Below are 20,666 nucleotides of genomic sequence, written 5' to 3' on the forward strand. Positions count from 1 at the left end.
ATCTGATGTCTGAACTCTACTCTGGTACTGAGAGTGCTGTGAGATGTGGTGGTACCATCTCTGACTTATTTCCAGTTGTTACTGGAGTTTGTCAGGGGTGTGTACTGGCTCCCAATCTTTTCAGCACTTGTATGGACTGGATTCTCGGGAGGATGTCAGAGTGATCAAGCTGTGTTGCATCGTTTGGGAATGCCAAGATCTCTGACCTTGATTTCGCAGATCAAGGTTCACCTTGATCTCCACCTCCACCCTTCCCCTCCACACTTCCCCTCCCTCCTCACACAAAATCATTTTCTCACCGTGCATATTAATGTGTACGTGTACATAATAACGTCGCAAGAAAGAAGTAAAAATGTGTTTTGGCAATTTCCCCGGCAGCCTCCTAACTAACTAATTCATCAATTATCGATAGCAGGGTACCCACCCTCTGGGTGGAGTTTGAGCATTCCTTGCTGAAAAATGTATCATCTGTATTTTGTAAGAACACTCGAGATGTTTTTTGTGGTGTGCACTTAAAAGGTTCTCGATGGTCTAAAATCTAAAGAGTACATTCAAACTGTAGTTCGCGTCTTAGGGGTCGAAAGGGTCCAAACTCTCAATCATGTAAAAAGGGTCTGAAAAGGTCCAAGTGGTCTAAAGCTCGAAATGGTCAAGGGTCTAAGCTGTTTAATCTGCCTGGATGGTGCAAGGGGTCTAAAGGGTCTTACCGTTGTTATGGGGGTTTAAAGCATCTTTGGGGTCTTCGAGGTCTTAAAGGTCTCAAGGGTCTTAAAGGTCTTAGGAGTCTTAAGGGTATTCGGGGTCTTCAGATTATTGGAGGTATTAAAGGGTCTTTGAGGTCGTAAAGGGTCTTACGGGTCTTTGGGGTTTCACAGTTTCAGGTCTTCAAGGATCTTAAAGGTCCCCTGACACGCAAAAGTACTGAAATTTCATTTATATATGTCCTATAGGAGTTTTTCATCGTGATTTCAGATCTGACAATGTTTTTTTCACAATATTCATTCTGTAAAATGTAAAATTAAAAAAACAATCCTCTTCGGGAGCGCCCCTAAAAATTCTACTGAAAGGGGCGTAACCCACATGACGTCATATACAGGATGTCAAAGGCTGCACGTAAATTACTTGGGTAGGTGGTCTACGTGATTCTATTGGCTTTCTGTGTGTTTCCACATTCGATTGATCGACTCAAACGCTTCGTTCATTTCTGCTTTAAAAGTATCGAACATTTGGTTTTGAATAATGGATGACATGGACTTTGATTTGTCTGGTGGTGACAGTGAGTGTGAGAGAAATGAAGGATTTCGGTCTGAATCACATGGAGAATTGTCGGATAACGTAGTCGTGCGAGGTGAAGTTCAGGCAGCTGGAAATGAAGTACGGTCTTACTAGTTAGAGCCCGAAGCAGGACAAGCAGAGGAAACTGGCGATGAAATTCCCGGAGTTCATGATGATCGGGAGGACATCGAAGAAAGACTTGGCAATAACAACTGGTTAGACTAAATCCTATTCGTAATTCAATAATGTAAATTTGACTTGCATGCTGCTCGATATCAGAAATATTTTAGTGAGGTGACGTGACCAGCGCAGCGGACATGTTGCTCTGCGGCGAATTAATCACAAACAAGGCCAGCGCATGTCATCGGCCGTATCTCTCCACGCATAAAACGAAGCAACCTCGCTGTCCGAATACGATGAAAACTTGTGTGCAGAACACACCTTGCGACACAATTGTCTCGAGTAGTCCGATAAATCTGACGTTCTGTTGCATTTTTATTGATTTTATTCCTACTGTCATCATGTAGCGCCAGTAGAAAACAATGAAAAAAAGACAATAATAAAATAAAGCTACAGCACGTCAGATTTATCGGCCGAGTCGGACGGACGACGGATTTATCGGACTCGTCTAGACTCTAGACTCGAGAGATCTCGAGTCAATCCACTCTGTGCGAGTTTCTGTATGTGACGTCATGCTGCGATTCGCTGAAATCAACTTTTTTTAGGGGCGGGGCATAGCAAGTTGTGAAAAGCACCAGAAATGATCAAAATATTGCTCTAATTATCCCATTTTTTATTTATTTATTTATTTTTAAACATGGGTGATTTCTTCACTAGGAAGGTCAAGTTAATATATAAATAACCAGAAAGTTTTGCATGTCAGGGGACCTTTAAGTGTCTTTCAGATCTACATGGTCTAAACGGTCTTGAGTGTCTTCGTCGCCAAGGAAATCGAACTAAAAGCATCCAAGAAAAGGAGCACAAAGTAAGCCCTTTGTTGTTTGAAACCATACCTGGGTTCCTCTGCACCTGCACACATTCACAGGTAGCACACACGTGAGAATCCTGAAGGGCTTACCTGGCCTGGCTCGGCAATTTGTGGAACGACTTTGACCAAAACCTTCCCCACTGCTGACTCCACAAGAAGATGGGATTAATTGTGGCCTTTTAAATAGTAGTAGTTAGGGTTCGTAGTTCGGAGTAGTTAGTAGTCGTGGTGGAGTATTTCATCATGTGTACATCCTGAAGCTCCGACAATCCTCTCACTGATCTTTTCAAATACAACATACGAGCAGGGGATAAAGAAAAGGAACATTCAATGATGTCACTTTCAGAATCCCATAAATACGACATCCCAAAGATTCTTACAATAGTTTAACTTGGAGGTTTCATTTTAAAAATAAAGCACAGAAGAGAACATGCAAAGTCATAGATGAAGTTCACAGATGGACCTTCAACGGAACATTTTGCATTAATCACAAAGGAAGTCAAGCTCGGGATTGATAGCTCGGGATTGATAGCTCGGGATTGATAGCTCGGGATTGATAGCCCGGGATTGCTAGCCCGGGATTGCTCGCTCGGGATTGCTAGCTCGGCATTGATAGCTCGGGATTGATAGCCCGGGATTGATAGCCCGGAATTGCTCGCTCGGGATTGCTAGCCCGGGATTACTAGCCCGGGATTGCTAGCTCAGGATTGATAGCTCGGGATTGATAGTCCGGGATTGCTCGCTCGGGATTGTTAGCCCGGGATTACTAGCCCGGGATTGCTAGCTCGGGATTGATAGCTCGGGATTGATAGTCCGGGATTGCTCGCTCGGGATTGCTAGCCCGGGATTACTAGGCCGGAATTGCTAGCTCGGGATTGATAGCTCGGGATTGATAGCCCGGGATTGTTAGCCTGGGATGACTAGCCCGGGATTGATAGCTCGGGATTGATAGCTCGGGATTGATAGTCCGGGATTGCTCGCTCGGGATTGCTAGCCCGGGATTACTAGGCCGGAATTGCTAGCTCGGGATTGATAGCTCGGGATTGATAGCCCGGGATTGTTAGCCCGGGATGACTAGCTCGGGATTGATAGCTCGGAATTGATAGTCCGGGATTGCTCGCTCGGGATTGCTAGCCCGGGATTACTAGGCCGGAATTGCTAGCTCGGGATTGATAGCTCGGGATTGATAGCCCGGGATTGTTAGCCCGGGATGACTAGCCCGGGATTGATAGCCCGGCATGGCGAGCCCAGGATTGCACACCAAGTGGGAATTAATCACTCAAGCAAGAACTCCATTCAAAACTGTTAATAAGGAACAGCTGGCTTGGCAAGCATTAACTAGCTGCTTGCTAACTGAACACCCCCGGTCTGGTGTCGATTAAAGACCCCAGTAATTGAATACACCTCTAGTCAGCCTGGTGTATATTAAAGACCCCAGTAATTGAACACACCTCTAGTCAGCCTGGTGTACATTAAAGACCCCGGTAATTGAACACACCCCTAGTCAGTCTGGGAAATATTAAAGACCCAGGTAGTTGAACACACCCCTAGTCAGCCTGGTGTATATTAAAGACCCCGGTAATTGAACACACCCCTAGTCAGCCTGGTGTATATTAAGTGCCCCGGTAATTGAACACACCCCTAGTCAGCCTGGTGTATATTAAAGACCCCGGTAATTGAACACACCTCTAGTCAGCCTGGTGTATATTAAAGACCCGGTAATTGAACACACCCCTAGTCAGCCTGGTGTATATTAAAGACCCCGGTAATTGAACACACCCCTAGTCAGCCTGGTGTATATTAAGTGCCCCGGTAATTGAACACACCTCTAGTCAGCCTGGTGTATATTAAAGACCCGGTAATTGAACACACCTCTAGTCAGCCTGGTGTATATTAAAGACCCGGTAATTGAACACACCTCTAGTCAGCCTGGTGTATATTAAAGACCCGGTAATTGAACACACCTCTAGTCAGCCTGGTGTATATTAAAGACCCGGTAATTGAACACACCTCTAGTCAGCCTGGTGTATATTAAAGACCCCGGTAATTGAACACACCTTGGGCCAAAACTTTTCCATGAAAGTGCGACGTGGAGTCCGTGGGGAAAAACGACCCCACAAGGGGGAAAAACTGAGGCGGTTAAAGTAGCAGTTATGATACTACGAGTGGTGACAGTAGTAGTGATAGTATTGATGGTGGTGATAGTTGTAGTGGCGGTCGGAATAATGGTGATGGTTGTAGTGGTGGTCGGAGTAATGGTGATGGTGGTAGTTGTAGTAGTAGTAGTAGTAGTAGTTGTAGTAGCATGATAGTAGGGGTGGTGGTAATGATGGTGATAGTTGTAGTGGTAGTTTGTAGTAGTAGTTTGAAGCATGTGCTGTTTAAGTCGTTTCGACGTGTGGATCACACCGATTCGTGGTGTGCACGACGCTCCCTGGTCGATGTCCGTGTGAGCGCGTGCTGGCGGTGTTTGTGTGTGTTCCTGGACTCGTCCGTACGAAACGCGTATTTTGTAGACGGGTACGTCCCGCGGACGTGGTGTACGTGTTTGTTTGAAGGTTTTTTTTGTTTGTTTGTTTGTTTTTAACCGATTCCGATGATCGTTCAGAGAGCGACTCGGTCGTGGGAACCCCGAGGTGGAGTGTTGGCGCCGATTTACACCAAGTACCGCCGGTGGGTGCGGATTGGTGCGGCTCCTCGTTACGTAGTCGGGGGGTTTTTTTGGCACCGGGGAAGCCTTTGTGTGCGGCGCGCGATCCGTGCGTGTCCATGTACGGCGCGTGCACGAACACCGGCCGTGGTGGGCTCAGCATGGGGGACAGACGGAGCCCGAGCAGGTAAAACACATCGATCTTGGCCCTGACGAGCTCACTCGAAGCCATCGTGCTGGGAACCTCCTCCCCCTTCGGTCTCCCTCCCCAATAACCCTCCCCGTCGCCATCGCACGTCGTGGTGGCCGCTGGACACGAGTGGCGTTGGCGGTTTTCGGTAGATAACCGAGTGTGACGGACGGCGAGGTTGATGAGGGAAACGTGAGGTGTGGAGGTGTGGGCTTGAGGAGAGAGTGACGATGTGTGTGTGTGAGATCGGGGGTGGGGGCGAAGGTTGTAAAGTTGGTAGTTCGTGAAGCGTCCACGTACGAGCCCTCTCGTGCCTTCGTCGTCATGTACAGGCCCAAGAGGACGGCCAAGGCGGAGGAGGGCAGCTGGGACTGCAGCGTGTGCACATACCGTAACACGGCCGAGGCCTTTAAGTGCAGCATGTGCGATGTACGAAAAGGGACGTCCACTCGGTGAGCCCCCCCCACACACCCCCAGCACCTCACAGCAGCCCCACACACCCCCAGCACCTCACAGCAGCCCCACACACCCCCAGCACCTCACAGCAGCCCCACACACCCCCAGCACCTCACAGCAGCCCCACACACCCCCAGCACCTCACAGCAGCCCCACACACCCCCAGCACCTCACAGCAGCCTCACACACCCCCAGCACCTCACAGCAGCCCCACAACCCCCCAGCACCTCACAGCAGCTTCACACAACCCCAGCACCTAACAGCAGCCCCACACACCCCCAGCACCTCACAGCAGCCCCACACACCCCCAGCACCTCACAGCAGCCCCACACACCTCCAGCACCTCACAGCAGCCTCACACAACCCCAGCACCTCACAGCAGCCCCACACACCCCCACCACCCCACAGCAGCCCCACACACCCCCAGCACCTCACAGCAGCCCCACACACCCCCAGCACCTCACAGCAGCCCCACACACCCCCAGCACCTCACAGCAGCCCCACACACCCCCAGCACCTCACAGCAGCCCCACACACCCCCAGCACCTCACAGCAGCCTCACACACCCCAGCACCTCACAGCAGCCCCCACAACCCCAGAACCTCACAGCAGCCCCACACACCCCCAGCACCTCACACACCCCCAGCACCTCACACAACCCCAGAACCTCACAGCAGCCACACACACCCCCAGCACCTCACAGCAGCCCCACACACCCCCCGCCCCTCACCCCAGCCTCACACACCCCAGCACCTCACAGCAGCCCCACACACCCCTAGCACCTCACAGCAGCCCCACACACCCCTAGCACCTCACAGCAGCCGCACACACCCCCAGCACCTCACAGCAGCCCCACACACCCCCAGCACCTCACAGCAGCCCCACACACCCCTAGCACCTCACAGCAGCCTCACACAACCCCAACCGAAGGCCACACATCAACCATTTAAAACTCCGTGCCCCGGAGCTCAGTGAAGAAACTTTCCTTATCGCTCTTCCTTCCTTTGCTGCATCACCACCCGAGGCCCCTTTAACCCCCACCACACCCCCCACCACACCCCCACCACACCCCCACCACACCCCTCTTATAATCGTGTTCCCCACTCTTCACCCACCCAGGAAACCCAAGCTGAACTCGCAGCTCGCTGCACAGCAATTCTCACCTCCTCCACCACAACCGAAGAAAGAGAAAAAGGAGAAATTGGAACCTGTCAACGCCTCATCGAGCAAGAGGATCAAGAAACAGAGGTGCGTGTCGTTCGCCATGTGCTCAGTGCTGATAATGTAACTACAACCACAATTATCCCCCTTCAACCATCACCCCCACCCCCCAGTAGTATATCATTTCGTAGAGAGCTCAGCCAGGCCAGTCAATGGACTGCTTCAAGGAGTTCTCTCGGATTTTCAAAACACTGTCAAAAGGAACTCCTTCCTCCTGGCCCAATTTACACACCTGCACAAGGTGGGGAGGTTCCGAACAACTTGTCTCGATTTAGACCCACCAGGTACTTGCTGTTCTTCCTCCTGGCCCAATTTACACACCTGTACAAGGTGGGGAGGTTCCGAACAACTTGTCTCGATTTAGACCCACCAGGTACATGCTGTCCTTCCTCCTGGCCCAATTTACACACCTGTACAAGGTGGGGAGGTTCCGAACAACTTGTCTCGATTGAGACCCACCAGGTACACGCTGTCCTTCCTCCTGGCCCAATTTACACACCTGAACAAGGTGGGGAGGTTCCGAACAACTTGTCTCGATTCAGACCCACAAGGTACATGCTGTCCTTCCTCCTGGCCCAATTTACACACCTGTACAAGGTGGGGAGGTTCCGAACAACTTGTCTCGATTTAGACCCACCAGGTACATGCTGTTCTTCCTCCTGGCCCAATTTACACACCTGTACAAGGTGGGGAGGTTCCGAACAACTTGTCTCGATTTAGACCCACCAGGTACATGCTGTCCTTCCTCCTGGCCCAATTTACACACCTGTACAAGGTGGGGAGGTTCCGAACAACTTGTCTCGATTGAGACCCACCAGGTACATGCTGTCCTTCCTCCTGGCCCAATTTACACACCTGTACAAGGTGGGGAGGTTCCGAACAACTTGTCTCGATTTAGACCCACAAGGTACATGCTGTCCTTCCTCCTGGCCCAATTTACACACCTGTACAAGGTGGGGAGGTTCCGAACAACTTGTCTCGATTGAGACCCACCAGGTACATGCTGTCCTTCTGGCCCAATTTACACACCTGTACAAGGTGGGGAGGTTCCGAACAACTTGTCTCGATTTAGACTCACCAGGTACTTGCTGTCCTTCCTCCTGGCCCAATTTACACACCTGAACAAGGTGGGGAGGTTCCGAACAACTTGTCTCGATTTAGACTCACCAGGTACATTCCCACCAGGTACATGCTGTTCTTCCTCCTGGCCCAATTTACACACCTGTACAAGGTGGGGAGGTTCCGAACAACGTTTCGATTTAGACCCACCAGGGACATTCTGTTCTTCCTCCTGGCCCAATTTACACACCTGCACAAGGTGGGGAGGTTCCGAACAACTTGTCTCGATTTAGACCCACCAGGTACATGCTGTCCTTCCTCCTGGCCCAATTTACACACCTGTACAAGGTGGGGAGGTTCCGAACAACTTGTCTCGATTTAGACCCACCTGGTACTTGCTGTTCTTCGTCCTGGCCCAATTTACACACCTGTACAAGGTGGGGAGGTTCCGAACAACTTGTCTCGATTGAGACCCACCAGGTACTTGCTGTTCTTCCTCCTGGCCCAATTTACACACCTGTACAAGGTGGGGAGGTTCCAAACAACTTGTCTCGATTTAGACCCACCAGGTACATGCTGTCCTTCCTCCTGGCCCAATTTACACACCTGAACAAGGTGGGGAGGTTCCGAACAACTTGTCTCGATTTAGACTCACCAGGTACATTCCCACCAGGTACATGCTGTCCTTCCTCCTGGCCCAATTTACACACCTGTACAAGGTGGGAAGGTTCCGAACAACTTGTCTCGATTTAGACTCACCAGGTACATTCCCACCAGGTACATGCCTACCAGGTACATGCCCACCAGGTACATGCCCACCAGGTACATGCCTACCAGGTTTGTAATGTCCTTTGTCAGTGCCAGTTAATCAGAGTCTTGTTTCACAACCCGTACTATCATTCCCTTAAAGAATGTTTCGTGCTTCAATCGCTTGTCACGCACATTCCCCTCGTGTTCACCACCCTTGCAGTTGCTTCAACACATCATCCATTTGTTAACCAGTATATGTGAACGTTGTTCGCAGAAGTTAAACGATGTGGGCATTGTGCATCATGTAGTGCTAAGTAGTCCTTCCAAACACGTCCTCCCTGTCACTGGTTCGACGAGGTATCATTCATTCCCCGCATTTGTCACAAAGATCCCTCATCAATGCGATCACTTTTCCGCTTTGTCGGTAGGCAGGTAAGTTTATCTTTCAAACCCATGATCGTTGTTGAGATGAGTTATGAATATTATGAGTGAGTAGTCTGAGTGTGTACCTGGTTTGGTGTAGCTCGGTGGTTGTCGCACTAGTGTGGAAGGTCAGGGCCTAAGTTTCAGTCCAGCCTGAACATGCTATGTTCCAGGTGTATGCAGGTGTATGCGTGTGCTGCATTTCAGGTGTATGCATGTGTTCAGTTCCAGGTGTATGTGTGTGCTTCGTTTCAGATGTACGCACATCTTTTATTCCAGGTGTATGCACTTAATCAGTTCCAGGTGCATGTATGTGCTACGTTCCAGGTGCATGTATGTGCTACGTTCCAGGTGCATGTATGTGCTACGTTCCAGGTGTATGTGTGTCTACATTCCAGGTGCATGTATGTGCTACGTTCCAGGTGTATGCACGTGTCTGTTCCAGGTGTATGTATGTGCTTTGTTTCAGGTATATGCATGTGCTATGTTCCAGGTGTGTGCACTTAATCAGTTCCAGGTGCATGTATGTGCTACATTCCAGCTGTATGCGTGTCTACATTCCAGATGTGTGCACGTGCTCCGTCCCAGGTGTATGCACATGTTCGGTTACAGGTCTATGCACGTGCTCTGTTCCAGGTGTATGTATGTGCTTCGTTTCAGGTATATGCATGTGCTATATTCCAGGTGTATGCGTGTGCTCTGTTCCAGGTGTATGCACGTGTTCAGTTACAGGTATGTGCACATGTTCTGTCTCAGGTGTATGCATGTGCTGCATTCCAGGTGTATGCCTGTGCTGTGTTCCAGCATCAGCATCAGCAGGTGTGTGCATGTATTCTGTTCCAGATGTATGTGTGTGTTCTGTTCCACATGTATGTGTGTGTTCTGTTCCAGGTGTATACATGTGGTCTGTTTGAGGTGTATGCACGTTTTCTATTCCAGGTGTGTGTGCATGTGTTCTGTTTCAGGTGTATGTGTGTGTTCTGTTTTAGGTGTATGTGTGTGTTCTGTTTCAGGTGTATGTGTGTGTTCTGTTTCAGGTGTATGTGTGTGTTCTGTTTCAGGTGTATGTGTGTGTTCTGTTTTAGGTGTATGTGTGTGTTCTGTTTCAGGTGTATGTGTGTGTTCTGTTTCAGGTGTATGTGTGTGTTCTGTTTTAGGTGTATGTGTGTGTTCTGTTTCAGGTGTATGTGTGTGATCTCTTCCAGGAGTATGTGTGTGTTCTGTTTCAGGTGTATGTGTGTGTTCTGTTTCAGGTGTATGTATGCGCTGTGTTCGAGCAGCAGCATCAGCAGGTGTATGTGTGTGTTCTGTTCCAGGTGTATGTGTGTGTTCTGTTTTAGGTGTATGTGTGTGTTCTGTTTTAGGTGTATGTGTGTGTTCTGTTTTAGGTGTATGTGTGTGTTCTGTTTCAGGTGTATGTGTGTGATCTCTTCCAGGTGTATGTGTGTGTTCTGTTTTATGTGTATGTGTGTGTTCTGTTTTAGGTGTATGTATGTGATCTGTTTTAGGTGTATGTGTGTGTTCTGTTTTAGGTGTATGTGTGTGTTCTGTTTCAGGTGTATGTGTGTGATCTCTTCCAGGCGTATGTGTGTGTTCTGTTTTAGGTGTATGTGTGCGTTCTGTTTTAGGTGTATGTGCGTGTTCTGTTTCAGGTGCATGTGTGTGTTCTCTTCCAGGTGTATGTGTGTGATCTCTTCCAGGTGTATGTGTGTGTTCTGTTTTAGGTGTATGTGTGTGTTCTGTTTTAGGTGTATGTGTGTGTTCTGTTTCAGGTGTATGTGTGTGATCTCTTCCAGGTGTATGTGTGTGTTCTGTTTTAGGTGTATGTGTGTGTTCTGTTTTAGGTGTATGTGTGTGTTCTGTTTTAGGTGTATGTGTGTGTTCTGTTTTAGGTGTATGTGTGTGTTCTGTTTCAGGTGTATGTGTGTGTTCTGTTTTAGGTGTATGTGTGTGTTCTGTTTCAGGTGTATGTGTGTGTTCTGTTTTAGGTGTATGTGTGTGTTCTGTTTTAGGTGTATGTGTGTGTTCTGTTTCAGGTGTATGTGTGTGATCTCTTCCAGGTGTATGTGTGTGATCTGTTTTAGGTGTATGTGTGTGTTCTGTTTTAGGTGTATGTATGTGATCTGTTTTAGGTGTATGTGTGTGTTCTGTTTTAGGTGTATGTGTGTGTTCTGTTTTAGGTGTATGTGTGTGTTCTGTTTTAGGTGTATGTGTGTGTTCTGTTTTAGGTGTATGTGTGTGATCTGTTTTAGGTGTATGTGTGTGTTCTGTTTCAGGTGTAAGAGTGAGTTCTGTTTTAGGTGTATGTGTGTGTTCTGTTTCAGGTGTATGTGTGTGATCTCTTCCAGGTGTATGTGTGTGTTCTGTTTCAGGTGTATGTGTGTGTTCTGTTTCAGGTGTATGTATGTGGTCTGTTTCAGGTGTATTTATGTGTTCTGTTTCAGGTGTATGTGTGTGTTCTGTTTCAGGTGTATGTGTCTGTTCTGTTGCAGGTGTATGTGTGTGTTCTGTTTTAGGTGTATGTGTGTGTTCTGTTTCAGGTGTATGCGTGTGTTCTGTTCCAGGTGTATGTGTGTGTTCTGTTTCAGGTGTATGTATGTGTTCTGTTTCAGGTGTATGTGTGTGTTCTGTTTTAGGTGTATGTGTGTGTTCTGTTTCAGGTGTATGTGTGTGTTCTGTTCCAGGTGTATGTGTGTGTTCTGTTTCAGGTGTATGTGTGTGTTCTGTTCCAGGTGTATGTGTGTGTTCTGTTTCAGGTGTATGTGTGTGATCTCTTCCAGGTGTATGTGTGTGTTCTGTTTCAGGTGTATGTGTGTGTTCTGTTCCAGGTGTATGTGTGTGTTCTGTTTCAGGTGTATGTGTGTGTTCTGTTTTAGGTGTATGTGTGTGTTCTGTTTTAGGTGTATGTGTGTGTTCTGTTTCAGGTGTATGTATGTGTTCTGTTTCAGGTGTATGTGTGTGATCTCTTCCAGGTGTATGTGTGTGTTCTGTTTTAGGTGTATGTGTGTGTTCTGTTTTAGGTGTATGTGTGTGTTCTGTTTTAGGTGTATGCATGTGCTATGTTCCAGGTGTATGTGTGTGATCTCTTCCAGGTGTATGTGTGTGTTCTGTTTCAGGTGTATGTATGTGTTCTGTTTCAGGTGTATGTGTGTTCTGTTTCAGGTGTATGTGTGTGTTCTGTTTCAGGTGTATGTGTGTGTTCTGTTTTAGGTGTATGTGTGTGTTCTGTTTCAGGTGTATGTGTGTGTTCTGTTTTAGGTGTATGTGTGTGTTCTGTTTCAGGTGTATGTGTGTGTTCTGTTTTAGTTGTATGTGTGTGTTCTGTTTTAGATGTATGTGTGTTTTCTGTTTTAGGTGTATGTGTGTGTTCTGATTCAGGTGTATGTGTGTGATCTCTTCCAGGTGTATGTGTGTGTTCTGTTTCAGGTGTATGTGTGTGTTCTGTTTCAGGTGTATGTGTGTGATCTCTTCCAGGTGTATGTGTGTGTTCTGTTTTAGGTGTATGTGTGTGTTCTGTTTTAGGTGTATCTGTGTGTTCTGTTTCAGGTGTATGTGTGTGTTCTGTTTCAGGTGTATGTGTGTGTTCTGTTTTAGGTGTATGTGTGTGTTCTGTTTTAGGTGTATGTGTGTGTTCTGTTTCAGGTGTATGTGTGTGATCTCTTCCAGGTGTATGTGTGTGTTCTGTTTCAGGTGTATGTGTGTGTTCTGTTTTAGGTGTATGTGTGTGTTCTGTTTCAGGTGTATGTGTGTGATCTCTTCCAGGTGTATGTGTGTGTTCTGTTTCAGGTATATGCATGTGCTCTGTTCCAGGTGTATGTATGCACTGTGTTCGAGCAGCAGCATCAGCAGGTGTATGCACGTATGTGTTCTTTTCCAGGTGTATTCATGCAAAGCCCATTGTGTGTTGTTTGGGTGAAGACAATGGACTCTTTTGGAGACTTGATCCAATTTTTTGAGTGAAAGGGAAGGTGTGCGGGTGGGTGGTGGTGGTGGGGGGAGGGGGGGATGTTGTAACATGAAGGTACACAGGAATAGATCACCTGGAGATAATTATTATTTGTTTTTCAAAACATCATTGAGTTTAAGATATTTGTGTGTTTGAAAGTGTTCGCTTTATCACAAAAAACAATAATAATAATAATAATAATAATAATAATACTACAAGTAATAATAAATATATTACTAAAAGGAGTTGTGTGTGTGTGTGTGTGTGTGTGTGTGTGTGGTTTGTGGTGTGGTTTGTGGTGGAGTGTCTGTCACTCTCTATTCTAAAAGGTTCCTGCTGTCGTAGAATTATAAAAATAGTTCCATTTTGAAAGCTAATAATCTATTTACTTGGAACAAGAATACCAAGTTGTGAAACGTTGTGTCCGTTTAAACACCAAGAACACCAGGTCCAGCAGATCCAGCAGGTCCATCAAGTCCAGAAAGTCCAGCAGGTCCACCAGATCCAGCAGGTCCATCAAGTCCAGCAAGTCCATCAAGTCCAGCAAGTCCACCAGGTCCAGTAGGACTTGGGGGGGTGCTTCACGTAGAGTTCCAACGATTAATGTTCTCAGGATACCTTTTCTATTACTCTGAAACAACAGGAACCCTTTAGAATAGAGTGTGATGGATGTCGAAGGTTAATTAATTAGATGCCCACAATCTTTTCAGGGGCCATTCAGGACAAGTCGAGAAATATTTCGAGGGGACAAAGAACCCCACACATGGTCTCCCCTGTTCCGCAGGATACTCGACTAGAGGTGCAGGAATTTGGAACTTGTTCAGGTCGCCGCTGGTAACTCGCTCACCTCATCGTTGGGAAACACACTGGGAGATGTTTGACATCCACCAACAACCGGTGCTGGCAGACTCCATGTTAACGTCCATCTAGAGGACGGCGCACACATCGCCCTGCCTGTGAAACACCAGGATGTTCGTTTATAACTGGGTCGGGATTTGAACCCAGGATGGACGGCTCAAAGGTGAGTGTGCATCCTGCCAACCTCGTTATCAAGTTACATCGTCGATTGTTTGGTGAACGCAAAACGAACACCCTCAAGTTGTTGACCTCAGTTGTTTGAACAACCATTTAAATGGATGACCAGGGTTACATGTGTTTCCGTGTGTGTAATATGAAGGACTCCACGTACACAACGAAACCAGAGCAACATCTCACCGAACCGACCACATGTCCCTTATATTGTTTCTCTCCCTTTCTCTTATTCCTATATCTACCAACCTTCTTTCCACCCCCCCCCTCTCCTCCCTATACCTTACTCACCTCCCCCCCCCCCTCCGTACTCAGCTCACATACCCTCCCTTTTTCTTCATCAACATCATTCTCTTCCCTCACTTTTGTGCTTTTCTCTTCCTCCCTTTCCTTCCTGTAAATGGTCTCTCATGAATTTTTGGATTCACATGTTCCCTCCTCCAGTAAAAGGACAGAATCATGCAGACAGTCTACATAAGTGAACATGAGTTGTGTAGTTTTATTTGTTGTGCAAAACTGAAGTGACATTTAAAAATGTGAATATCAATAAATGAACGTGTACATGATATATATATATATATATATATATATATATATATATATATATATATATATATATATATATATATATATATATATATATATATATATATATATATATATATATATATATATATTATACAATGCTGCATGAGATACAGAACTTTCCTAAAACAACATGAAACGATCCGAAGAGTTGGCCTATTCATTTGAGGGAACATTTGGGATGAATGAGATGAGACAGGCTTCCTAACCATCTTCCTCACCACCAGAACTTTTCCTTCTTTCTGGATGCCCGACCTTGCTTCCTGCTCCGCAGGCCTACGCTCAAGGACGTCGACCGGAGCAGCCCACAGCACCTCGCCGTGACCGTGGGCAACGTCACGGTCATCATCACCGATTTCACGGAGCAGATGTCCGGAATGACCGAATCGACTTCGTTCCCCGAAGCCGGCGCTCACGGCAGCCCCACGCGGCGGGACCATTTCTGCTCGGCTTCGGAAACGGGCTCGTCGGTTCCACGCTCCCCTGAAGGCTCTCCCAAATCGGCGGTCAGCAGTGAACCTTAGTGCGCGGAAAACTCACCCTGCAATACGAAGAAGCAAGCATTCAGAGATATCGGTCCTTATTTTTTACAATATTCTGCTTTTTTGCAACAAATCACGACCCTTTTCCAATGGCCGAGCGGCTCGTCCAATTAATAAGTCCCAAGGCAATCATTTTGTTTCTGAAGGTGTTGTCACCAAATTGTTTGTTTTTGTGTGTGTGTGTTTGTGCGGCTTGTTTGGACATGCCATTACGTGCAAGTGTTCATCTTATTATGGGAATGAACGACTGGAAGTTTGAGTGTTAATCAGCTCTTCATCGTCCTGTCATTATGCAAGTGAAGCGGCAGTTGCAATGTAAATGCTTTTTCCTTTGTTTTTTTTTTGTTTTTTTTTGCTTTTGTTCGGTAATGTGTTAGAGGCAGCTACGAAATGTTTCTCTTGTAGCTGTTGCCAGCTTTTTACAATTAAATATTTTATTTTAATCCTGTATTTAAATTATTTATAAGGAACCGGAGCCATTTGGGATTAAACAGAAAACTTAAGGTAACACTTACCTTTGCTGTCTTTTCGGATGCGGTCATTCATGTGAACGGTGCTTTATCTATCCTTCCGGCCTTTTCTTTGTGTTTGTTTGTTTTGTGTTTTATTTTTTTGTGAACGAGAGGTGCATTCTGGACATCTCCCAGCCTTGTTTGTAATTTTCAAATAAATAAAAGAAAAGTCCTATAGGTGATGCGGACGGTGAACTTTTCGGTGGCGTTTGTACGGGCCCGAAGTTCCCCGAGCAGCACGCTCGTTTCTTGAGTGCGAGGCCATTATGTGTCTTTTCCGGTACGTCGTGTTGGTGATGGAATGGAATGGCACTTCGTCCGCTGTAGTTTCAAAAGTCCTTTTTGCTGCTACTGTGTAGTGGGGAAGGCAGTAGGTTGTACCGTTAACTCAAATGTCGACATCTTTGGCCTTGAACAATACAACCTACTACCTCACCTTCCAAGCACAGTAATCATAGCAGGCCGCATTGTTTGCTTTTCGTAGCAAGAACTGGTATGGGGATTGTCTTTTCGCAACAATGAAATGGAATTTTTGGTCCATTGCACAAATATCAGTGATGTATAGGGAGGAATGCTGTTCTTTATTTCTGGCACCGAAGGTGGACACACGTTGGTTGCACTCCTGTTTGCACTCCTGCGAAATCGAAGATTCGCAAGTAAGGTATATTGCTTGGTCAGCTCTGTTTGGATGTCAATCTCCTACGAGTCACAATTTTAAACCGATCTTCACAGAACTTCACAAAATGGTAGAGTTGGTCGTAAGCAAGGAGCCGATTGATTTTGAGGGCTAAAGCTCAAAGGGTTGACATGGGTCAAAGTTCAGCAACTTTGTCAAATTTCATTTGATTGACTTGAAATTTGAACAAGGTTTGCATATCAGGTCACTGAATTCAACCACCAATTATTTTTGAGGTCAACTTTGGCCAAAAGGTCAAAATAGGCTAATGGTCAATAACTTCGGTGACATTTCTAAAATCCTCAATTTTAATCCGATTGACTTGAAACTTGAACAGGATTTGCACATTTGGTCACAGAACTCGACCACCATTTATTTTCTGGTCAACGTCAACCAAAAATTCGACATAGGCCAAATTTCTAAAATCGTCAATTTTCATCCGATTGACTTGAAATTTGAAGAGGATTTGCATATTTGGTCATTGAATTCAACCACCAATTATTTTTCATGTCAAAATTTTTGTTCAGCATTTTACAAGTATCATAATATGCACGACGTCTTTCTTCTTTGACTGTGAGCAGGATATCTCGGAAAGCAGGATATCCCGAATCCATATATGATGACGGTTAAGTGCTTCTTCATCACTGAGAGATGGGGTGAAAACGATGTATAGCATCCATCCATCCATTGGGACCATACTCTTTGCAGAGTGCAGTCTCCTTCACTATTGGGCACAATCCTGGATGGGTCGCCACTCCGACACATGATACCAGCATGCCGGCACTCATTCTGCCGACCTCGAAAGGATGACAGGCCGAGTTAACCCCACCTGGTATTAATTCAACAGCCGAGTGGGATTTAAACTCAGGACTCGAGGATCCGAAGCCCACCACTCTAGCCATTAAGCCAACACCAGGAATATGTACAGCATGACATATCAAAAAGTTGTGGATGAGTTGGGTAAGTGACGAGAACAAGCAGATTCCATTTTGGTTAAGATCTGAATTCAGATCCGACCTATCAGTCGGATACAAAATGTAAACTCTGTTCAGGCTGGTGGAGATATGTGCTCAAGGCCTAATACGTTCTGTTCTAGTTATCCTGGCAAGGCTTGTGTTATTTTACACATTTTCAAGTAGCACACAAAAGTATTTTTCAACAATTCATTCCTTCATTTTAGTTGTCCTACTCCAATATGTCACCGAAGAGATATCTTCCTGAATATTTGGCATCAGCATTGACAGAACCGTGTTATTGTTTCTGTCTATCTGTTTTTTTCAGTCATTTTTCTTTCTTGATTTACCTTAACAACTCACAGTGTTCTTCTGTAACGCTAGTTCAACAAGCTCTCTAATTTGCCGCTCTTGTGATAAAATAATGACAACAATTTATTGTCTTGCATCCTTAATTTTCTTGACACCAAGTGCTTGAAAATGGTCAATGTGCTCATTATTTATGTTTTTCTCCAAGATTTTCACTCTTCGAGACCTTTGATGCAATGACGATGCTGTGAGTCAAGACAGTAGATTGTACAGTTTTTTTCATTCATGGGGTTTACACCCCTAACTATACAACCTACTACCTCATCCCACAGTCATGCCTTCTGTTCATATTCATAATCAAGGTGTATTCAATCCATTATCGTGACCTGAAATCATCATCATCATCATCATCATCCTTTTATGGCCGTTTCCATGCTTGCATGTGTCAATACCTACAATATCTTTCTCTAAAATCATGTCCACATATATGGACTATTTATGCACAAAAGTTGTTGCATGAAATGAAAAGAGAGATAGAGAGAGAGACTGGGGAGAAAGGCAGACGGTGTGGAGATCGATGCACAACGAGATAGATAGATCTGACTGACGGGGTGAGACGAGCTGCCTCGATGAAGTTTTTGCTGCAATGACATGGTTGAAGGTCACAAGACTGATACTCAGCCAATCAGCCTCGTGGCAGTTCACATCGTCACAAAGGATGAGCAAATAGGAGGAGGTCCATGTCAGGAGAGAGGACTTTATTAAATATGATGTCGTTGTTGCTTGGGTGATGTCATTGTTGTGATGACACAGCACACATCCAAAGTGGTTGTTGTTGAGGGGTTGTACCAGGTTGTTGAAGAAAGGAAGATTCAGCATGAGACACTTCCAATAATTATTAGGAGGGGAAAAATAAGGTACAAGTTCTATGGAGTGGAGTATTGCAAACTTAAAGAGCATCACCTCCTCCAGTACTTTGGATAGGCTGGTCAAGGCAGTAGTGGAGAGACTATCCATGAAGAAAAATTATGGAGTTTGATTCATCACTTGAGAGGAAGCTTTCACGAAGGCACACATGTCAGATGACGATGAAGTGAACAGGAAGGCAGAGGGAGTAGTGTTTGGATGCGAGACCACAGATGTTGGAGTACCAAATAGAGTTGAAGATCAAAGCATGGTGAGATGGGGGAGTGTTGGGTACAGGAGCAGGGCAGGAGGGAGAGGAGAGGAAGCAAGCAAAGTGGGAGGAGAGAAAAAAAAACAAGAGAGATTGTGAGGTCAAGGAAAGGGAGGTTGTCGAGAGGAAAGGAAGGGAGGTGTAAGATGGTGTAAGTCCAAGCACTACAAAGCACACTTGTACCTCAAAGTAAGGCTGTAAATGCAGGTCGTTGCATGTGAACTGGATCTAAGGGTCGTAGGAGCACTTGACTATCAGCGAACCAAGCAGGGTGGGAAGAGAAGCACTGGATTTATGAATGCAATGGTAAACGAAGTAGAGGACTGGAGAAGTTGTAACCTGAAAGAACAGGGGAGAGGTTTGAGCAGATGGGGCCATATAAGCCTTCAAGGAGAGGTAGCAGAGGAAGATGGTGTGAAACCGATAAAAGAGGGAGGGCAGAGGTAGAGGTAATGTCGGCCAGTCATTAGTTTTTTGTTTATGGCACAAAAATATCTTTACCGACTAAAGTATGTTGCTTTCAGAAATCACTGGTGACATTTGTGCGATTTATATATTTTTTATTATCGGCATTTTCATGATATTGGCACTGATTTGGTGTTGATACATTGACAGAATTGGCCTGGCCGGGTTTGAGTTTCACAGCGCAGTTCACGAAAGACAATTGGATGTTGGACAGATTCATAACGGAATGCCGCCCAAATAAATTATCGAGAAATATAATTCTGTCAATGGGCAAGATCGAAGCACGAGTTCACTGATCAAATGCACATTGTTTAAACCCCATAACTATTCCTCCCCTCCATCGCCCCAAAATTTTGTCGATCATTCTTTACTGTGCACAAAAATGGTGGGTGGCAGCCATTTTGTAGCAACCTCCACATCCCAAGGCCGAGCATGTGTTTGAAGGCATGCTGCACAATCTTTCATTGAGCTTTACACACAAACCTCCACTGTACGGTTAAAATATAAACATCAGGTCAATATGCTCTTAAAATTTGTTGCTTTTTTGTGTTTAGAAGATTCAGAAAATTTCTTGCGGCCTACGCACGTAAGCAAGTTGACGGTCGGCATGTAATGTTACTGCCACGACATTGATAAAACTCTGTGCAAAAGCCAAAACCTTTCACAGCAACATATTTAACTTGAAAAGGAAGGAAGGTCAAAATGTATCTCCAATATTGCCACAAATTGCAGCAGTTTACCTTCAATACCGCCATGCGAGTGTATTCCGACTTCACCCGAGCTCACCATTCCTTCACACGGCCTCAAAATTCTGCCAAGGCACTGCCTGGGAGCTGCGAGGCAAGCCCCGGTAGTGCTTGCCAACTTTTGTCAAAAAAAACGTTTGTTTCCAAACAACACGGAGCGGCAAACCGTGCCAGCAGGGCCTAGCAACCTGCCCTGAATGAGCGAGCCTCTGCAATCAAGATGGGCCCGATGTCTCTGGCATACTAATACAGCTCTATCAGGCAGGCAACGCACTGCCTGATTCAACATGGCCGTATTTCTCAGTTGCAATGGTCAGGATCCACCCTGCACTGCCAAACATAGTCATGGCGGATTTGAAAGTGACACCCTTTTTCAGTTGCAATGCACAACATAAGTATTTTTGTTGTTAACTTCCCCCAAAAAAATTTGGGGGGGGGGGCAAGGTAACCTAAAAACTACAACATTCTGTTTGTAGAGTTTTTTTTTAAGTTCCAATGCTGTCATGATATATAATATTGTTCTGTGTTTATGTTCTCTATATACTTCTAGCTAACGTTTAACTGCTTTATTTTAAACACCTTAACATGCAACATGCACTTGAACTAACTGAAGATAATAGCTTACAGTGTCATATTATGTCGTCGCATTAGTCATAGCGCTCTGCAATGGCAGTGTGTTCCACAAGTCTGCATCGGGTTGGGAGTTGGGCGCAT

General features: G+C 45.9%; 1 protein-coding gene and 1 long non-coding RNA gene across 2 annotated transcripts; one reads left to right on the plus strand and one right to left on the minus strand.

Annotated features, from left to right (window-relative positions):
* The first annotated feature begins 4,944 nt into the window (after positions 1-4,944).
* LOC147019493 (YY1-associated factor 2-like) lies at positions 4,945-15,803 on the plus strand. The gene is made up of 4 exons (XM_085894036.1): positions 4,945-5,100; positions 5,436-5,555; positions 6,679-6,807; positions 14,847-15,803. Exons 1-4 carry the CDS (start codon positions 5,033-5,035, stop codon positions 15,094-15,096), a joined length of 567 nt encoding a protein of 188 aa, XP_085750162.1. The 5' UTR covers positions 4,945-5,032; the 3' UTR covers positions 15,097-15,803.
* Positions 14,642-20,286, minus strand: LOC147019494 (uncharacterized). The gene is made up of 3 exons (XR_015061437.1): positions 19,947-20,286; positions 18,925-19,080; positions 14,642-15,113 (listed from the first exon to the last, which is right to left on the minus strand). It is a non-coding gene; the product is annotated as an uncharacterized LOC147019494 (long non-coding RNA).
* Between the last annotated feature and the right edge of the window lie 380 nt (positions 20,287-20,666).

Source organism: Eptatretus burgeri, chromosome 9 (assembly GCF_056783735.1).
Source record: "Eptatretus burgeri isolate ZD-2024b chromosome 9, Ebu_testis_v1, whole genome shotgun sequence".
Taxonomy (NCBI): domain Eukaryota; kingdom Metazoa; phylum Chordata; class Myxini; order Myxiniformes; family Myxinidae; genus Eptatretus; species Eptatretus burgeri.